The 19,390-nt window shown below is 42.1% G+C and overlaps 2 protein-coding genes across 2 annotated transcripts in view; both read right to left on the minus strand.

Annotated features, from left to right (window-relative positions):
- LOC138950612 (coagulation factor V-like) overlaps positions 1-19,390 on the minus strand; it is a 391,727-nt gene that overhangs the window by 141,076 nt on the left and 231,261 nt on the right. The window lies entirely within an intron of this gene.
- On the minus strand, positions 486-6,695 carry LOC138950615 (serine/arginine repetitive matrix protein 1-like). Its single transcript, XM_070322322.1, has 3 exons — positions 6,158-6,695; positions 3,742-4,098; positions 486-2,478 (listed from the first exon to the last, which is right to left on the minus strand). Exons 1-3 carry the CDS (start codon positions 6,484-6,486, stop codon positions 1,743-1,745), a joined length of 1,422 nt encoding a protein of 473 aa, XP_070178423.1. The 5' UTR covers positions 6,487-6,695; the 3' UTR covers positions 486-1,742.

Raw genomic sequence — 19,390 nt, forward strand, 5'->3', positions numbered from 1 at the left:
ACATAATATAGTAAATACATCAACACAGTGTGCGTATAATGTTGTATTTGTTTAGTTTCAAAGAAACCACACAAAAAAACCAACATGAACAACTTCAGAGCTCTTACTTTGATTAAATACTGCATGATTTGGATAAAAGTTGACAAACAAAATGATCGGTTTGATCTAATGCTGATCTTTTGCAGGCTTTAGTTTTTTTTCAGCGGCATAATTCAGCAGGGCCGGACCCAGGGGGGGGGGGGGGGGGGGGGTTCCAGGGGTTCCGGAACCCCACCCCTGGAAAGAGCATGTACCTTGCTTTGAGTGGTTTTTTTTTTTTTTTTTTTTTTTTTAAATAAATTTTGTGTGTGTCTCTAACAAATTTTATTCAATGTGAAATCCGATGAGAAAAAGGTACCCCCCCCCCCCCCCCCACCTTCGCTGATTTGCCCCCCCAAAAAAGGAGGAACCCCCCCCCCCCCCCCCCCCCCCCCTTACAACTCATTTGGTCCGGCCCTGTTCAGTGCTTCGTCTCGTATCGAAAACAAAAGCAGACTACAAATTTAGTCAGTTGGAGTTGTCTCCCGTACTCCTGTAGCATGCACTGATCTAAAAAGAATCCACTATTTTTAGATCAGTGCGCTGCACCGAGACGGTTATACCCAAACGGCGCACTGACAAAAGAAAAGATCCGCACGCGGCACTGACAACTTCAGTGTCAGCTGAACACGAGAGCGTTCGGTCTTTTAGAAGATTTGTATCTTGAAATGAAAATTAACGAATATCGCGCTGCCCGAAGGAATGGAGTACATATCGGACAATGACCACGCTCAGGCTAAAACGATAGGACATCTGACCGACATGCGGCAATGTGAATCGGACATTTGGGGATTTTCATCGTTATATGTCCGATGTCCGACGCTTAACGACATCCCTGTACTACATGTTTCACATTCTGTACACTTGGATCCATAATGTACCTGTAGGTTCAGAAACTGATAGTTTAACTTATCTCTTACAAAAAAAAAGGTTCAAGTGACACACAGTGCCAGACGGGCGCTGTGGCGTGGTGGTAAGACGTCGGCCTCTTAATCGGAAGGTCGAGGGTTCGAATCCCGGTCGCTGCCGCCTGGTGGGTTAAGTGTGGAGATTTTTCCGATCTCCCAGGTCAACTTATGTGCAGACCTGCTAGTGGCTTATCCCCCTTCGTGTGTACACGCAAGCACAAGACCAAGTGCGCACGGAAAAGATCCTGTAATCCATGTCAGAGTTCGGTGGGTTATAGAAACACGAAAATACCCAGCATGCTTCCTCCGAAAGCGGCGTATGGCTGCCTTAATGGCGGGGTAAAAACGGCCATACACGTAAAATTCCACTCGTGCAAAAACACGAGTGTACGTGGGAGTTTCAGTCCACGAACGCAGAAGAAGAAGACACACAAAGCCACAAGAAGCAGGTAAAACCAGCAACAGATGGGTGTCATTTTGCATTGTAGTTAACACAAGTGACATACACTGCAACAAGAAGCAGGTAAAACCAGAAACAGATGGGTGTCATTTTGCATTGTAGTTAATACAAGTGACATACACTGCAACAAGAAGCAGGTAAAACTGTGACCAGAAACAGATGGGTGTCATTTTGCATTGTAGTTAACACAACAGCAAAAGAGAAGTAGGTAGCATGGAGTATCATGGGCCTGTCTGGAATCTGCGTATGGCTTCTCTAGTGGGCGATACTGGCGCTCTGGGGGGCATTGTGTTACATTATGCTATCTCTATTTCAAAAGTGTCAGCAACAGATTCCTCTGGTTCACATTGTATATGTACGTCAACACCATTGGATGCAGTCTCATGTGAAAATGTGTTGTTTGTGTCACAGGTCATCGTCAAATTGTGTTTTGTGCTTGCTTCACCTTCCATAACTTGTGCCGGTTCACTGTTTACTTGCGCCACATGGACATTTGGAGCGTTCTCTGTAGCAGACTCCTCTGGTTCAAGCTTAACTTGTACCACATCAAAACTGGAAGTACTTTCTGTAGCAGACTCCTCTGGTTCAAGCTTAACTTGTACCACATCAAAATTGGAAGTACTTTCTGTAGCAGACTCCTCTGGTTCAGTTTTTACTGGCACAATATCAAAACTGGAAGTACTTTCTGTAGCAGACTCCTCTGGTTCAAGCTTTACTTGAACCACATCAGAACTGGAAGTACTCTCTGTAGCAGACTCCTCTGGTTCAGTTTTTACTTGCACCACATCAAAATGTGGAGTATTAGTGTCTGCAGCCGATTCCGCTGGTTCAAAATTAGATCTCACTTGCACCACTTGAAATTGTTGATTACTGTCTGTGGCATATTCCTCGGGCTCAAACTTGACTTGAACCTCATGAAAACTTGGAGTACGCCTAGGGTCCGCTGCCTGTATCTTGCGGTAGAGTTGACTGTTGACAGGCACATGAAATGCCAGTGACCTCTGATGTGTTGTTTCTTTCTTCTTTGGTCCGCTGCACAGACACATTAAACAAGTCATCAACCTACCAACAAACCAGTTGACAATGAAATGTGTGTATGTGTGTTTGCCTGTAGTTGTATGTGTGCATGTTGAGCATGTGTGAGAGAGAGAGAGAGAGAGAGAGAGAGAGAGAGAGAGAGAGAGAGAGAGAGAGAAAGAGAGATAGAGAGGGAGAGAGAGGGAGAGAGAAAAAGAGCGAGAGAAAGGGGGAGAGAGAGAGGGAGAGAGGGATGGAGAGAGAGGGAGGGAGAGAGAGAGAGAGAGGGAGGGAGAGAGAGGGAGGGAGAGAGAGGAGAGAGAAAGAGAGAGAGAGAGGGAGGGAGAGAGAGAGACGGGGGAAATATGTGTGTGTGTGTGTGTGTGTATGTGTGTATGTCTGTGTCTGTGTGTGTCTGTGTCTGTGTATGTGTGTCTGTGTGTGTGTTTATGTGTCCACATGCATGTTTAGGGGTGAATCATTTCATTAGCAAGGATGCACAATCTAGACAGCCAATCAGAGTGTCGGACCCCAGTCTTGGCCACAAATAGAACACTATTTATAGTGTGCACTTTATACAACAAAATATACAGACATGCATAATGTATATAATGTACAATTTGTATGAGTTATGAAGAATTAGAGGGATGAAGAAGCAGCTCACTTGGGATATGAACATTTGTTTTTCATTTCCATAACTGACTTTACTATCCGATTTGTGAGAAATGCACATTGCTTCTTTCCAGTGAAAAGCTAACAGCAAACAACAGCCTTGCTTAAACCCTGGCATGTGCAAGTTTTGAAGAAATCACCCACCTACACTTTGGGCAGAATGACAGGGGCGGATCAGTTGCTTTGGACTTAAACCAGTGGAGACAGAATCACAAGAAACACACACACTTTGAATCGAAAGTGAATGTGATGAGCGCTTCGCGCTCGAATTTGCTAGGGGGGTCCGGGCCCCCCCCGGAAATTTTTTTGGCCCTAAGAAGCAAAATGGTGCCATCTGGTGCCATTTGAACTTAGAAATGGTCATAGAATCTGCTTTCCAAATTTTTTATTTTTTTTTTGCTGGAGGGGGGGTGCACCTGCACCCTGTGCACCCCCCCCCCCCTCGTTCGCCCCTGAATGACCAAGATATATTATATTCACCTGCCAAAACAATGACAAGGAAGTGGGGCATGGATACCATCCCTACGTCTGCACATAAAGCCGTGATTAGAGGATTAAAGGTCCCGTGCTATACACTGAGCTACAACGATTAATCTGAGTACTTACACGGGCTCTGAAGAAGAGATGTTGGATGCTCTGGACCGCGGTTCAGGTGCCCACGCACCAATCACCCGGCCTGCAGTGGATGGTGCAGGTGTACCTGTGGTCGGTGCATGTGCACAAGTGGACAGATCAAGTGCAGTGTACGGGGTGAACAGTGCAGGTGTCCTTTGACCAGAGGAGGGTGCAGGTGTCCTTGCTCTAGAGGAGGGTGCAGGTGTCCTTGCACTGGAGGAGGGTGCATGTGTCCTTGCACCAGAAGAGGGTGCAGGTGCCCTTGGACCAGAAGACTGTGCAGGTTTCCGGGGTGCAGGTGTCTTCGGATAGTAGTTTTTAATTCGCCGATGTGGTCTAGCGTAGTATCTGAGGAATACACAACAATCATCATCTAATCAGAGACCTTTGGACTTAAACCAGTGGAGACAGAATCACAAGAAACACACACACACACACACACACACACACACACTTATATTCAACAAAAGTCACGTAAAGCAATATCACACCATATTGCAATCTGTCAGCCTGTAAGTAAAAGATGAACGCTGAAAACCAGTTATTGAGACTACATGTAGCAAGGCTTGGCTAAATAAAACCAGTTATTGAGACTACATGTAGCAAGGCTTGGCTAAATAAAACCAGTTATTGAGACTACATGTAGCAAGGCTTGGCTAAATAAAACTTGAAGAACAAGAACTTGCTCTCGTCTTTGCAAAGTATGCAAACGTAGTACAATGGATTTTGTTCTTTATCCTGAGCCAATTTCAGAAGAAACCTGACATATCTGTATTTTTTTGGATTGAAGAAAATGTACGGAATACAATGACAGCCCTATTGAATTTGTTCGTGTATTTTTAATTTCAAATAGATTTTTTATGAACAATCTCAATGTGAAACAAGAAGGGCAAAGCCCATACGACTCACATGCTTTACACATTTTTCCTACCAAAATACATGTGACCTTGACCCAAGGTCAAGGTCATCCAAGGTCATGCAACACAAAGCTGTTAATTCAAGACATAGGAAGTACAATAGTGCTTATTGGCTCTTTCTACCATGAGATATGGTCACTTTTAGTGGTTCACTACCTTATTTTGGTCACATTTCATAAGGGTCAAAGTGACCTTGACCTTGATCATATGTGACCAAATGTGTCTCATGATGAAAGCATAACATGTGCCCCACATAATTCTTAAGTTTGAAACAGTTATCTTCCATAGTTCAGGGTCAAGGTCACTTCAAAATATGTATACAATCCAACTTTGAAGAGCTCCTGTGACCTTGACCTCAAAGCAAGGTAAACCAAACTGGTATCAAAAGATGGGGCTTACTTTGCCCTATATATCATATATAGGTGAGGTATTCAATCTCAAAAACTTCAGAGAAAATGGGAAAAATGTGAACAAGAAGAGCAAACGCTCGATCGAGTCACTTTCGCAGTTCTGAATATTATGACCTTGAAAAAGGTCAAAGGTCACCGAAGCAGACGTCAAAGTGTAGAGGTCACTGGGAGTCACGTTCACATAAAATTTGAGCCCGGTCACTTTTATAGTTTCCGAGAAAAGCCCAACGTTAAGTTGTGTGTTGCCGAACAGAAAAGGCTAGTTATCTCCCTTGTTTTTCTGATAACGTTCGTAAAAGGCTACAGATGTAAATACTTTGATGTAAAGAATAATCCTACAAAGTTTCAATCACATCCGATGAACTTTGTCAAAGATATAAAATGTCTAATTTTTCCTTTGATGCTGACCTGTGACCTTGAAAAAGGTCAAAGGTCAACGAAACCATCGTTAAAGTGTAGAGGTCATTGGAGGTCACGACTAAACAAAATATGAGCCCGATCGCTTTGATAGTTTCCGAGAAAAGTCCAACGTTAAGGTGGTGTCTACGGACGGCCGGCCGGATGGCCGGCCGGCCGGACAGACTAACACTGACCGATTACATAGAGTCACTTTTTCTCAAGTGACTCAAAAATAGCTGTTTTTTAGGCAACATTTATGGCCCCTGCGACCTTGACCTTGAAGCAAGGTCAAGATGCTATGTATGTTTTTTGGGGCCTTGTCATCATACACCATCTTGCCAAATTTGGTACTGATAGACTGAATAGTGTTCAAGAAATATCCAACGTTAAAGTTTTCCTGGACGGACGACTCGGGTGAGTACATAGACTCACTTTTGCTTCGCATGTGAGTCAAAAATCAGGTCTTAAAAAGGAGGGAGTCTGAAAATGGGGGTATGTTTACAGAGGTTATATGAACTGAGAGTCTGGGGAGACAAGGTCTTAAAAAAAAAGGGAGTCTTAATATGGGAGGTCTTAAAAGGGGGGGGGGTGGTGGGTTCCACTGTATAGTCATTTTGCTTAACCGTCTGTTCATAATGTTTGTAAACTGAGCATTGAGTGTAGTGAAAACACAATCCTCACAGGTTGAGCAGAATCCCTGCCAGCATTTCGTCTGATTTGACGTTGAGTGCTGTGACCAGCTGGACCCATCGCTCCCACTGCTGTCCCAGGAACACGGAGCGTTTGCTGTGCTCCCTGCTCGTTTCCCGTCTCCGCTGCTTCCTCTCCTCTTCGCTCAGCTTGGGTCGTTTACATCTGGCTTCAATTTCTTCCACGAGTCTCTTTGCCCTGCTGGAGACGGAATCATCGCTGTCTGTGCCCAGAGTTGGTGTGCTGCCGCTGCTGCACGAGTTTTGATTCCGCTGCGCAGCATTATTGTTATCTTGCAGAAAGATCTCGTCACGCTGCATGTCCTCTTCTTCCTCTTCTTCCTGCGGACAGATCAAGTCTTTTTTTTTTCTTTTTTTTTTTGGTCCTTGAATAAAGCATACTGGAAATAGCAGAATCCATGATGTTTGGAAATAACTGTCAAGTTTAAATCAGAGATACTGTAGCAAGGGGATCGCCAACTCTGCGCGCCGCTACATAATACTGCTTGCGAGGTCTCGCACAGCGCCAACGAATGCAATATTTGTGTCCAGCTTACTTCCGATGAAGCAGAAATGGATGGATCTCTGCTCGATATATATCTAGATTTATTATTATATGCAATTTATATCGCGCACATACCTCAAGGCGCAGGGATTTCTTTATGCCGTGTGAGATGGAATTTTTTACACAATATATCACGCATTCACATCGGCCAGTAAATCTCAAGCCAATTAAGGCGAATATTTACTTTTCACGGCCTGTTATTCCAAGTCACACGGGTATTAGGTGGACATTTTTATCTACATGCCAAGGCCAAAAAAAAAATTTGTCTGTTTCTGGTAACATGGCTAAAAAAAATAGGGTCGGTAGGTCGGGATTTTTTTATTTTTATTTTTATTTTTTTTTACCCCAAATGTAGACCAATAAAACTAACTTTAACAAGAAGAGCAAACGCTCGATCGAGTCACTTTCGCAGTTCTGAATATTATATGAGGCATCAGATGGACAGGAAGAAATTGCTATTCACAACACAATGAGTCACGTTCACATAAAATTTGAGCCCGGTCACTTTTATAGTTTCCGAGAAAAGCCCAACGTTAAGTTGTGTGTTGCCGAACAGAAAAGGCTAGTTATCTCCCTTGTTTTTCTGATAACGTTCGTAAAAGGCTACAGATGTAAATACTTTGATGTAAAGAATAATCCTACAAAGTTTCAATCACATCCGATGAACTATGTCAAAGATATAAAATGTCTAATTTTTCCTTTGACGCTGACCTGTGACCTTGAAAAATGTCAAAGGTCAACGAAACCATCGTTAAAGTGTAGAGGTCATTGGAGGTCACGACTAAACAAAATATGAGCCCGATCGCTTTGATAGTTTCCGAGAAAAGTCCAACGTTAAGGTGGTGTCTACGGCCGGCCGGCCGGCCGGCCGGCCGGACGGACGGCCGGCCGGACAGACTAACACTGACCGATTACATAGAGTCACTTTTTCTCAAGTGACTCAAAAATCGTGCAAAGAGACTGGATTCACTATACATAGAGACAAGACACTCAACACATTTACAAATCGTCAGCGGACTTTTGTTTTCACACGTTTTTGTTGTTCATTTTCTCACCCTGTCCTTTACCACCAAAAAAAAAAAAAAAAAATGTTTGAGTTTGGAAAAAAAAAGTTTAGGGTCGGTGCCGAAATTTAGGGTCGGTCGGGTGACCAGAAACAGACAATTTTTGTTTTGTTGGCCCTATACAATTTTGCCAGGAAAGACCCTTTTGTCAATCGTGGTATCTTTAACGTGCACACCCCAATGTAGTGTACACGAAGGGACCTCGGTTTTTCGTCTCATATCATAGGTCTGAAAGACTAGGAATTATTCAGGTTGGTTGTTATTTTTATGCTCCTAGTGGTTAAATCGAAGTTAACAATGGTAATATATATTTTAAATGGATGCGATGTTTGTTCTTCAGCATTCGAAATTGTAGTGAAATGCGGAATTTCGAGTTTTAATCGCCACAGAAAAACGTAAACACTGAATGCGAGCGATCGACATCGTTTTCGAAGCTACTGGGTATTTCTCTGTGTTGCTCCCAGTGATGAATTCGAAGTTAATACTAGAAATAAGTATTTTCAATGATCCCGATCTTTGCTTGTTTACTTTAGCATGAGAAATGGTATTATTACACTGAAGTTTTAGATCTAATCGCCACATGAAAACGTAAAACATTTGAAAGATCGACATCGGGTTTGGAGTCCCTTTCTTTCTTTATTTGGTGTTTAACGTTGTTTTCAACCACGAAGGTTATATCGCGACGGGGAAAGGGGGGGGGGGGGGGGAGATGGGATAGAGCCACTTGTTAATTGTTTCTTGTTCACAAAAGCGCTAATAAAACAAGAGGCGAAGCCTTCAAGGCTCACGTAAGAAATCGACAAACAGTAACACAAACTCAATCACTCCGTCACACATACACACACACACACACACACACACACACACACACACACACACACACACACACACACACACACACACACACACACACACACACACACACACAGAGTAAGCATAGGTGAAACTGTGCAAGAAAGCAAGACCCTGGATCTGCCAACTAGTCTCGGCCCGCTCACAATAACAATGACCGAGACTTTCAGTAATTGCGTGACGTCTAACCCTCTTACGTCATAATGTGACGTCTTCAAATAGTTTCTATCACACACGTCAAACCCTTTTGACCGAGACGTAATCTTCTTATGCGAGCTTTATCCATAGACTCGGAAATGTTAAAGTTTCTATCACACACACACACACACGCACGCACGCACGCACGCACGCACGCACAGACAGACAAAGTTTATCATCGCATCTAGGCTACACTTACGTGAGCCAAAAATTGCTCCAGGGGCTTGCAACGTAGTACATACTACCTTACTGGGAGAATGCAAGTTTCCAGTACAAAGGACTTAACATTTCTTACATACTGCTTGACTAAAATCTTTACAAACATTGACTATATTCTATACAAGAAACACTTAACAAGGGTAAAAGGAGAAACAGAATCCGTTAGTCGCCTCTTACGACATGCTGGGGAGCATCGGGTAAATTCTTCCCCCTAACTTGCGGGGGGTATTGGAGTCCCTGGCACTGGGTATGTTTCGGTAAAAACTAATTAATAGAATGACATTGTCTGTTTCTAAAAGGTATTCCTGATTCTTTAAGGCCCCAGTACTGGTTGGCGGAGGGTGTATTTTCGTTTATTTTTGTTGTGAAGCTTCTAATTACCCTATTGTTATGCCATTTTGACATAAAGTAGATAAATGACAATACTATTGATGAAAAATAAGAAAAGTATCTTAAAAGGCACACAACTGTTATGCAAATTAATTTATGAACAAAACGCCAAATATGGTAACGCGAAATTTCGATATGCTTTATACAAGATTTTTTAGATTCCAACAATAGGAACAAAAAGATTTTTTTGATATCATGTACATCAGTCTTTTATCTTGGTTTTGTTTTATGATAAAGCTTTTAAGGTCAATATTTTATCGGCTACAAATGATTTAAAATGCAGAATTTTGGGGGTAAAATTTTTTTATATAAAAAAATTACTCAACCGTCAACTGACATACAAACAAATCCATAAAACAAAACTAAGGTGTGCATGCAAAGTATGCCAAATCCCAAGTCTGTGTCTTGAAAATTGAAGAAAACCTACGATAACACTGAATTTGTAACAACTTTCAGACCCCACAAAACATGGTTTGACAGACATATTTACATACATCTGGTCTTGTTGAGCCTCAGTGACCCCCTGCCTATATCCTCACACAACATGTCATGATCACTGTCACTATCACTATCACTGTCAGTGTCACTGCTGTTACACTCAAACTGATCACTGCATTCATTGCTCTTTTTTGAAGAATCAGGGCTGAATATTGGCGATCGCCCCCGGCAACCCAGGTCTCAAGGCCAACCAGCTTTTACAAATGCATCTGCCTTTGATCTGACCGCCCATCCAGAGCAAACATATTCCCCCTCTGTATTTTTCCTTTGATGTGCCTGTTATGTACCACTGATCCAGTTTCTGGGAAATGTATAGGTCATTGACTGCAGGGATACTCATTAAGATCGTTTTCTAAAATTTAACACCAGCTTTGCTGACCAACTTAGTACAAGTAGTGACAGTACTACTGCTGTCAATTATTTCCCTTCAACTAAAGAAGTAAAACAACAAACCGATCCAGTATATGTGATAAAGAAGAAAAGACAGACCTTCAACAATAGGATAAGGGGTGCAACTCTGCAACTCTTCTGAATCAAAAGCATAAAGATCACCTGTAAACAATAGACCCTATCGGTATTCCAAGCTCTCGTAATCTCTCGCAAGCTTCAGCGCGTTACAGCGATCTCGTGCGAGCTGCACAAGCGAAGGTTCGGAGTTCTCGCGATGTTCAAAGCATAACAAAGAGCGTGTCTCGCGAGAGCTGCTCAGATACCGAAATTCCGAAAAGGTCTATTCTAGGATCAGGAAATCTGAACATCTGTTTGTTTTCATTTGGAAATAGAAATGAAATATAATGCTTTTGATTCAGAAGAGACCCTAAATTTCGGCGCCGACCTTAAACTTTTTTTTTCCAAACTCAAAAAATGTTCCCATTTGTCCAAGCTCAAGATGTAAGATGTCTCAAGTCTTCTTTTCTGTTTCATCATGGAAATATCAGACCAGGTAAACAAAGAAAAACATGTCATACTCTTTTAGTCTTTGTCACAGATTTGTAAATTGTGTTGAGTGTCTTGTCTCTATGTATAGTGAATCCAGTCTCTTTGCGCGATTTTTAAAGTTAGTTTTATTGGTCTACATTTGGGGGGGGGGGGGGGGGGAAATCCCTACCTACCTACCCTATTTTTTTTTAGCCATGTTACCAGAAACAGACAATTTTTTTTTTGGCCTTATTTATGAAGTAAGCTGTGGTAAGTTTGGCTGGTATGCAACTTTTATACTTCTGCTTGATATAACAGTAATATTAATAACACACACATAAAGAAAAAGAAAAACAAGAAAGCAACTTAGAAACAAAATTGTAGTCAGCTTTTTATACACAACAAAAAACATAATTTAAATCTAAAAAAATTGCTGATTAACTCTTTTGTTTAAAGTGTGTGTTTATGTGGTAAGTAAAGTTCCATAGTAAAATAATTACTTTGTAAATTGTCTGGTAGGGGGTACATAAAGGGGGTAACTTTTAGTTTTAGTGAGGTTTCGTGTGTGATTGTGTGACAGGGTGTGAATGTTGTTTTGATTTCTTGTTTCTTTGTGGCGGCTTTTATTTTAAATTCTTTATTAAAACAAGGTTAATTATCATTATATTAAAATATACTTATAGCATTTTAGTCATCAAGTTTTGTGTGTGTTTGTGGTAGTTATTAGTAGTGCAAATCCACATGTATGTGTTAGGCGCGTTTGATCGATCTGCGCGATCGCGCTGCGCGTTTGGTGGATCGATCAAACGCGCACACATCGATCGATGTGTGCGCGTTTGGTGGATGCAAAGAACTTATGATACAAAGAATACAAGAATCGTTAAAACGCGCAGCTCTTATACTTGCGCATTTGGACGATCTGTCACAAAGTAAGTCCCTACCACACACATCGCATGCCGGAAGTGAAAAGTTTCAAATACAGGAATGTTCCGAAATATACCCCAACAACGTTTTTGATTACAATTCAGCTCCTTTTTTGTTGTTTTTATATTTAGTCAAGTTTTGACTAAATATTTTAACATCGAGGGGGAATCGAAACGAGGGTCGTGGTGTATGTGCGTGTGTGTGTGCGTGTGTGCGTGTGTGCGTGTGTGTGTGTGTGTAGAGCGATTCAGACTAAACTACTGGACCGATCTTTATGAAATTTGACATGAGAGTTCCTGGGTATGAAATCCCCATACGTTTTTTTCATTTTTTTGATAAATGTCTTTGATGACGTCATATCCGGCTTTTCGTGAAAGTTGAGGCGGCACTGTCACGCCCTCATTTTTCAACCAAATTGGTTGAAATTTTGGTCAAGTAATCTTCGACGAAGCCCGGGGTTCGGTATTGCATTTCAGCTTGGTGGCTTAAAAATTAATTAATGACTTTGGTCATTAAAAATCTGAAAATTGTAAAAAAAAATAAAAATTTATAAAACGATCCAAATTTACGTTTATCTTATTCTCCATCATTTGCTGATTCCAAAAACATATAAATATGTTATATTCGGATTAAAAACAAGCTCTGAAAATTAAATATATAAAAATTATTATCAAAATTAAATTGTCCAAATCAATTTAAAAACACTTTCATCTTATTCCTTGTCGCTTCCTGATTCCAAAAACATATAGATATGATATGTTTGGATTAAAAACACGCTCAGAAAGTTAAAACAAAGAGAGGTACAGAAAAGCGTGCTATCCTTCTTAGCGCAACTACTACCCCGCTCTTCTTGTCAATTTCACTGCCTTTGCCATGAGCGGTGGACTGACGATGCTACGAGTATACGGTCTTGCTGAAAAATGGCAGCTACTTGACTAAATATTGTATTTTCGCCTTACGCGACTTGTTAATTACTGCTGAGCTCTATTCACATAGGCTCAAGTTAGTTTTATTGCTTCATTCTCTCTTCATTCGTTTAACTGATACATGATGGAGAGGTTTAGGCACACACTGCAAGTCACAGTGGAGGCAGATACATCAGCCATGTGTCCCAAATCAAGCTTAATGTCAAGCGAAAAGTTCAATACGGTTGTGAACCACCTAAGAGACACACACCGGCGCACACACACACACACACACACAAACATGCACATACACCCAGACACATACACACCCAGACACACACACACACCCACACACACATACTGTTTAGACACTTATAGCTAGGCCTACTTCCGGTCATAACTTCCGGTCATTGCCAGCAGACGTGTGTGTGCGTAGTACGATGGTGATTTGTGAGACGGATCGTCCAAATGCGCAAGTATATAAGAGCTGCGCGTTTTAACGATTCGTGTATTCTTTGTATCGATCAAACACGCACACATTGATCGATGTGTGCGCGTTTGATCGATCCACCAAACGCGCAGCGCGATCGCGCAGATCGATCAAACGCGCCTAACATATCATGCATGATAAGTATGAATGTACGTCTTTTGTGTATGTGGTTAGCGACGAGCCACTGGGGCGGTTGTAAGAAATTCCGGCCGGTTGGGATTTTGGGGGGCCGGTGTCACGAAATTTTCTTTCGCCAAAATATTTTTTCTCCCCCACCAACACGTTTCACTCATTTTTGTACCAACAACAATTCTTACGCAAAACCATCCTCTGACTACGATTTAGGGGTAAGTTTGGGAATGGGTTAGGCAAAAAAAAAAAAATTGTCTGTTTCTGGTCACCCGACCGACCCTAAATTTCGGCGCCGACCCTAACATTTTTTTTCCAAACTCAAAAATTTTTTTTTCTTTTTTGGTGGTAAAGGACAGGGTGAGAAAATGAACAACAAAAACGTGTGAAAACGAAAGTCCGCTGATGATTTGTAAATTATGTGTTGAGTGTCTTGTCTCTATGTATAGTGAATCCAGTCTCTTTGCGCGATTTTTAAAGTTAGTTTTATTGGTCTACATTTGGGGTAAAAAAAAAAAAAATTAAAAAAAAAATCCCTACCTACCGACCCTATTTTTTTTAGCCATGTTACCAGAAACAGACAATTTCTTTTTTTTGGCCTAAATAGGTATGTAAACAGTTTTAAAATGCGTCAATTTCTGGCGATGTTTGTGAACGAAGATTTCGGGTATGTCTTAATACCGAATTCCCGCGGACGGCGTCGATTGAATTCTTAGTTCACAAACATCGCCAGAAATTGACGCATTTTAAAACTGTTTACATACCTAACCCATTCCCAAACTTACCCCTAACCAGAAGTCAGAGGATGGTTTTGCAGAAGAATTGTTTTTGGTACAAAAATGAGTGAAACGTGTTGGTGGGGGAGAAACAATATTTCGGCGAAAGAAAATTTCGTGACACCGGTTCAATTTATGACTTACCGGCCCCCCTGGCCGGTAGCAAAAAAAGTTAAGGTACACCCCTGAAGAATCATACAAGTTTTTCAGTTTTACCTCACTTCCAGTGGGCGTGGCACTGGGGGGGTCTGTTCGCTCTTGATCCAAAACAACATTTGATTCCGTATCAAGTTCAAGTTCAGCTCCATCCGAATCATGCACCACATTTTCCGTCGCTTCTGAGTCCATTCTAGGCCTTTTAGTCCACTTATTTCCATGAAAAGTCCTTTTTCGAGCCCTCTTCCCACGTCTCTTTGGATCACAAGACATCGTGGCCAAAAACACAAACAGAAACTTGCAAACTTTCAATAAAAAAGACACTGTTCAAACACGAGGGACATCGGCCGCCATTTCTACAAAATTTTGAGTGTTCATTATTTGCTGCGCTGCGAGGGAGTAGCTTCTTATTTCCAACAAGAAACGAAAAGGTAAACGTAAGCTCAAAACACGTGTTTTACACAGGAATTTTGGCACACCCACCTACTTTGAAGGGAAATATATCTGGAGTGAGGTGCCCTAGACCAAAAAAATACACTACACAATAAATATTAATGTTTTATGCATGCATACATGGCACTTACATTTAAAAACGATAAAAATCGATTTTTGAAGAAAATCTAACCAGTATTGGGTCCTTAAACAGTTGAATGTCCCATTTGAAGTTGAAGCTGAAGCTGAAGCTGTTGATCAATTATGCGATTGATTTATCTTCAGGAATCCGAACAAGAAGCTAGATGACAGGCCTGAACGACCAAGACCAAAGACCACAGGAACAACACTAGTATGTGTGTGTGCGTACGTCTGCATGCGCATGTGTGTATGAGAGAGAGAGAGAGAGAGAGAGAGAGAGAGAGAGAGAGAGAGAGAGAGAGAGAGAGAGAGAGAGAGAGAGAGTTTAAAGGCACAGTAAGCCTCCCGTAAACCATCACAGAGCTCCCCGAGCGTCTAAATACAGTACAAGCATACTTCCATTTGAACGCTCACCGAACGGGAACATCCTGGCTGTTTTCTGTCGAGCGTGAGACATTTTCAAAGAATTTATTTTCGTAGACTTGTTCCGTTAACAACAACGGCGCCTCGTTTTTGCGCTAGACCTAACTTTTAAAATCTAAATAATAAATTGACAGCTTGTTATACAAACATTCTTTAATCATAAAAGAATTCGTTTTTCATCAAGACAAGATCAGAACAATTCGAAGTTGTGAAAGTTTAAAAAAAGAAAAGCCCGGAAGCAGGGTCACGCAAGGGTCGTAGCAGACGACGGCCGGTTTATCAGTGCAAATCGCCGTTCCTCTCAACAGTCAAAAGCCATCGCTAGAGTTCTTGTGAACCACAGCCGTTGTTTCGTGCATAAAAAAAACGTGCTATTGTAGATAAGCTCACGTCGAGTCGCATTCAAATGACTAACTATGACGACTGCATTGTGAAAAGGGAAAACTGGATCACACGGGTTCACGATGGCTCAGGGGTAAGATAAACCACGCAAAAATAAATTCTTTGAAAATTGTTCGCTCTTTACGGAGGGCACCTAGGATGTTCTCAATTGGTGAGTGTTTAAATGAAATGGTGTTTGTACTGTGTGTAAAAGCCTGACCGTATCTGTGATGGTTTACGGGAGGCTTACTCTGCCTTTAACATGCACACTAATCGATTTCATGCATACTTGCAAGCATTCATGCAGCATCAAAAAGTGAGAATTCTGTCTGGCAACTTTAATTGTGAAATCTAGAGTTCCAACACTAAGGCTAACCGTCTCAAATCTGGCTAGGCTTTGTCACATTTCAATCATGAACATTTATTAAGAAGAAAAAAAATCTCGCCTCTGTAAGTTCTTTATTTGGTGTTTAACGTCGTTTTTAACCGTTCAAGGTAGTGTAATCAGCTTTTGTCAGTAGATGTTACTGCAGAAAAGGTAACCTTTTACAAGAACAGACTCAAACTATGCTGTTGAAACATTAGCAGTTTTCCAAACAATGCACTGATGTAACAACAAAATAGAACCAAACAAGTCGCGTAAGGCGAAAATACAACATTTAGTCAAGCTCAGTCGAACTCACAGAATGAAACTGAACGCATTGCATTTTTTCCGCAAGACCGTACACTCGTAGCATCGTCAGTCTGTCCACCGCTCGTGGTAAAGGCAGTGAAATTAACAATCCAGAAAAGCGCGGGTAGCTATTCTGATGAACACGTGGGGGAATTCGGGGCCTGTGATTGGATGGTCTCTTCCGATCATCAAAGCATAATGCGGCGGAAGTCGGCCATTTTACTCAATATCCAAAAGCATATATTGAGAAAAATGGCCGACGCATGATTCCGGTTCACCCATCTGTACCACGGCGCTGTTTCTATCGACAACAGCATACACCGCTGACAACTTAAAAGGCTGTTTCAACAACTGTGTTGTGAAGTCGAATGCACTTGGAGTCAGTTTTTCTTCCAAAGTCAGAAAGCGTGTTGCGGTGTGCATGTCTGCGCGAACATGATGCGCGTAAGAAGTTTGTCTGCTATCAAAACCTGAGATCAACGCATCGACGCAAAAACACTGAGTCATTTTGTAAGTTTGGAACAACAAATCAAGGTCATAACAGCTCTATAATCGCTATTGTGTTTTCAGCGTAGCAATAGGGTCCGATATTTAGACTCGAACAAGTATAATGCGACTCGTCTTCGACTCGTCGGCATTATACTTGTCTAAATATCGGACCCTATTGCTACGCTGAAAACACAATAGCTGTTAATAACTCCGTTATTTTTAATTTCTTTGACTTAAAACTTGGTATAAGACTCGGATAGATAAGATAAGATAAATTTGCAGATGTCCAAGACCGCGAGGCCTATATTTGATCTTTTGACCAGTACTATCATTGACCAGTACTATTGACTAACTTTAAGATGGCCTAGTGTAACGTTCTTTTGATCGTGCCTTATTGTCTAGACTTTTCTTCCGGTGGCGTATATATTTGGCTGGGAGTGGCATGCGTGGCTTTCGTGGCAAACACTGGGTGCCTAACCTTAGCACAGTACATGTAGTCCTTGAACACACTGTCAATTCTGTTCGTGACAACTGTTTAATGACGGCGCCTCCACAGTTGACTTGTCCAGGGCATTCCAAGTGTCTACAACTCTGTTAGTCGGTGAAGAAGTGCTGTCTCAAGTTGGTTTTACATGCGTTTTTCTGTAACTTATAACAGTGTCCTCTATAGTACCAGACTGCTGATTGAGTTCGAGAGGATTCTTGCAGTTATACACACCGTGCATGAACTTGTACACTTCTATCACATCACCTCTCACTCTTCTAGCTGTAACACATACAAGGTATCTTCATGACTTTGAGACGCTCCTCATACTCTAGGTCCTTCAAACCCGGCACACACTTTGTTGCTCTACGTAGCACACCCTCAATAAGCTTTTTGTCCTTTTCCAAGCGTGGACGTGACTCCAGGCACAGTTTGCGAATTCCAGATGAGGCCTCACCAGAGCTATGAACAACATTCTCATTGATTCTTGGTCAAGGTACTCGTACGACCTTCTCACAAGTCCTAGAATCTTATTTGCTTTATTAGCTTGGGTCTCTACATGCTTGGAGAATTTGAGTTCATTGTCTATATGCACACCAAGATCTCTTTCCACACTTGAACTATTCAGGTCCACTCTTCCATCACCGTCTCTAGCCGTTTTCATACTATACACATGTTTCACGTTTTTCTGTCCCAACTGTAGCACCTGACATTTACCCGCATTAAATTTCATTTGCCATTTATCAGCCCATGCTGTGAGGTTATCCAGGTCACTTTGCAACTTCGCGAAGTCATCGACAGTGTCCACTGATCGGTACATTTTCGTGTCATCGGCGTACATGCTACATGCATAGACTCTACACTACTTCCGGGAGGTCGTTTATGAACACAACGAACAAAACTGGACCCAAAACACTGCCCTGAGGCACTCCGCTTGTCACCGTCCACCCAGTCGGATAGGGTACCGTTTACTTTTACTCTTTGGCGACGGTCTTTTAAAAAGCTGCCGATCCAATCATTGACCTCATCAGTGACACCATACGATTTGAGCTACTTCTGGGAGGTCGTTTATGAACACAACGAACAAAACTGGACCCAAAACAGTGCCCCGAGGCACCCCGCTTGTCACCGTCCACCCAGTCGGATAGGGTACCGTTTACTTTTACTCTTTGGCGACGGTCTTTTAAAAAGCTGCCGATCCAATCATTGACCTCATCAGTGACACCATACCAGGGCCGTAGCAGCCCTACCGGCCACTCCGGCCATGGCCGGACCAGTTTTTTGTTAAAAAAAAAAATCGTCTTCATAAGCTTCAGCGCTGTGTTAGGAGGAAGGAGGGGTCGTGACTTAGATCGCACAATGACAGCGTTAAGCGAGAAATTGTCACTAATAGTTGAGGAGAACATAATGGCCAGGGACCGTACCTTTTTATTTTTTTTATGGCCGGACCACTTTTAGGAGCTGTGCTACGGCACTGCATACGATTTGAGCTACTTCTGGGAGGTCGTTTATGAACACAACGAACAAAACTGGACCCAAAACACTGCCCTGAGGCACTCCGCTTGTCACCGTCCACCCAGTCGGATAGGGTACCGTTTACTTTTACTCTTTGGCGACGGTCTTTTAAAAAGCTGCCGATCCAATCATTGACCTCATCAGTGACACCATACGATTTGAGCTTTGCGAGGAGGCGTTCGTGACACACCGTATCAAATGCCTCAGAAAAATCCAGGTATATCGCATCCACCGGCTTTCCATTGTCTAGGCTATTAGTATTAGTCCAGTCATCAAGGACTCCGAGCAGATTTGTTACACATGATCTTTTTGACACAAATCCATGCTGACACTCTGTTAACAGACCATTACTCTCCATATGCTCAAACAGTGAGTCTCTTACAACTTTTTCCATTGTCTTGCATGTTATACTTGTCAGAGATACTGGTCGGTAATTTCCGATAAAGTCAGATAATGTTGTGAAGATATATATAGTTTGAGGTCGCGCAAGGTAGTGCAAGGTCGCGTGTGGTCGCGTGCGGTCGCGTAGTAATTAGTCAGACCGAGGGGAGCTACTCCACAGCACACAGCACACGCGGTAATTCGGAATGAGACCAATCAAAA

Source organism: Littorina saxatilis, linkage group LG16 (assembly GCF_037325665.1).
Source record: "Littorina saxatilis isolate snail1 linkage group LG16, US_GU_Lsax_2.0, whole genome shotgun sequence".
NCBI classification, from domain to species: Eukaryota; Metazoa; Mollusca; class Gastropoda; order Littorinimorpha; family Littorinidae; genus Littorina; species Littorina saxatilis.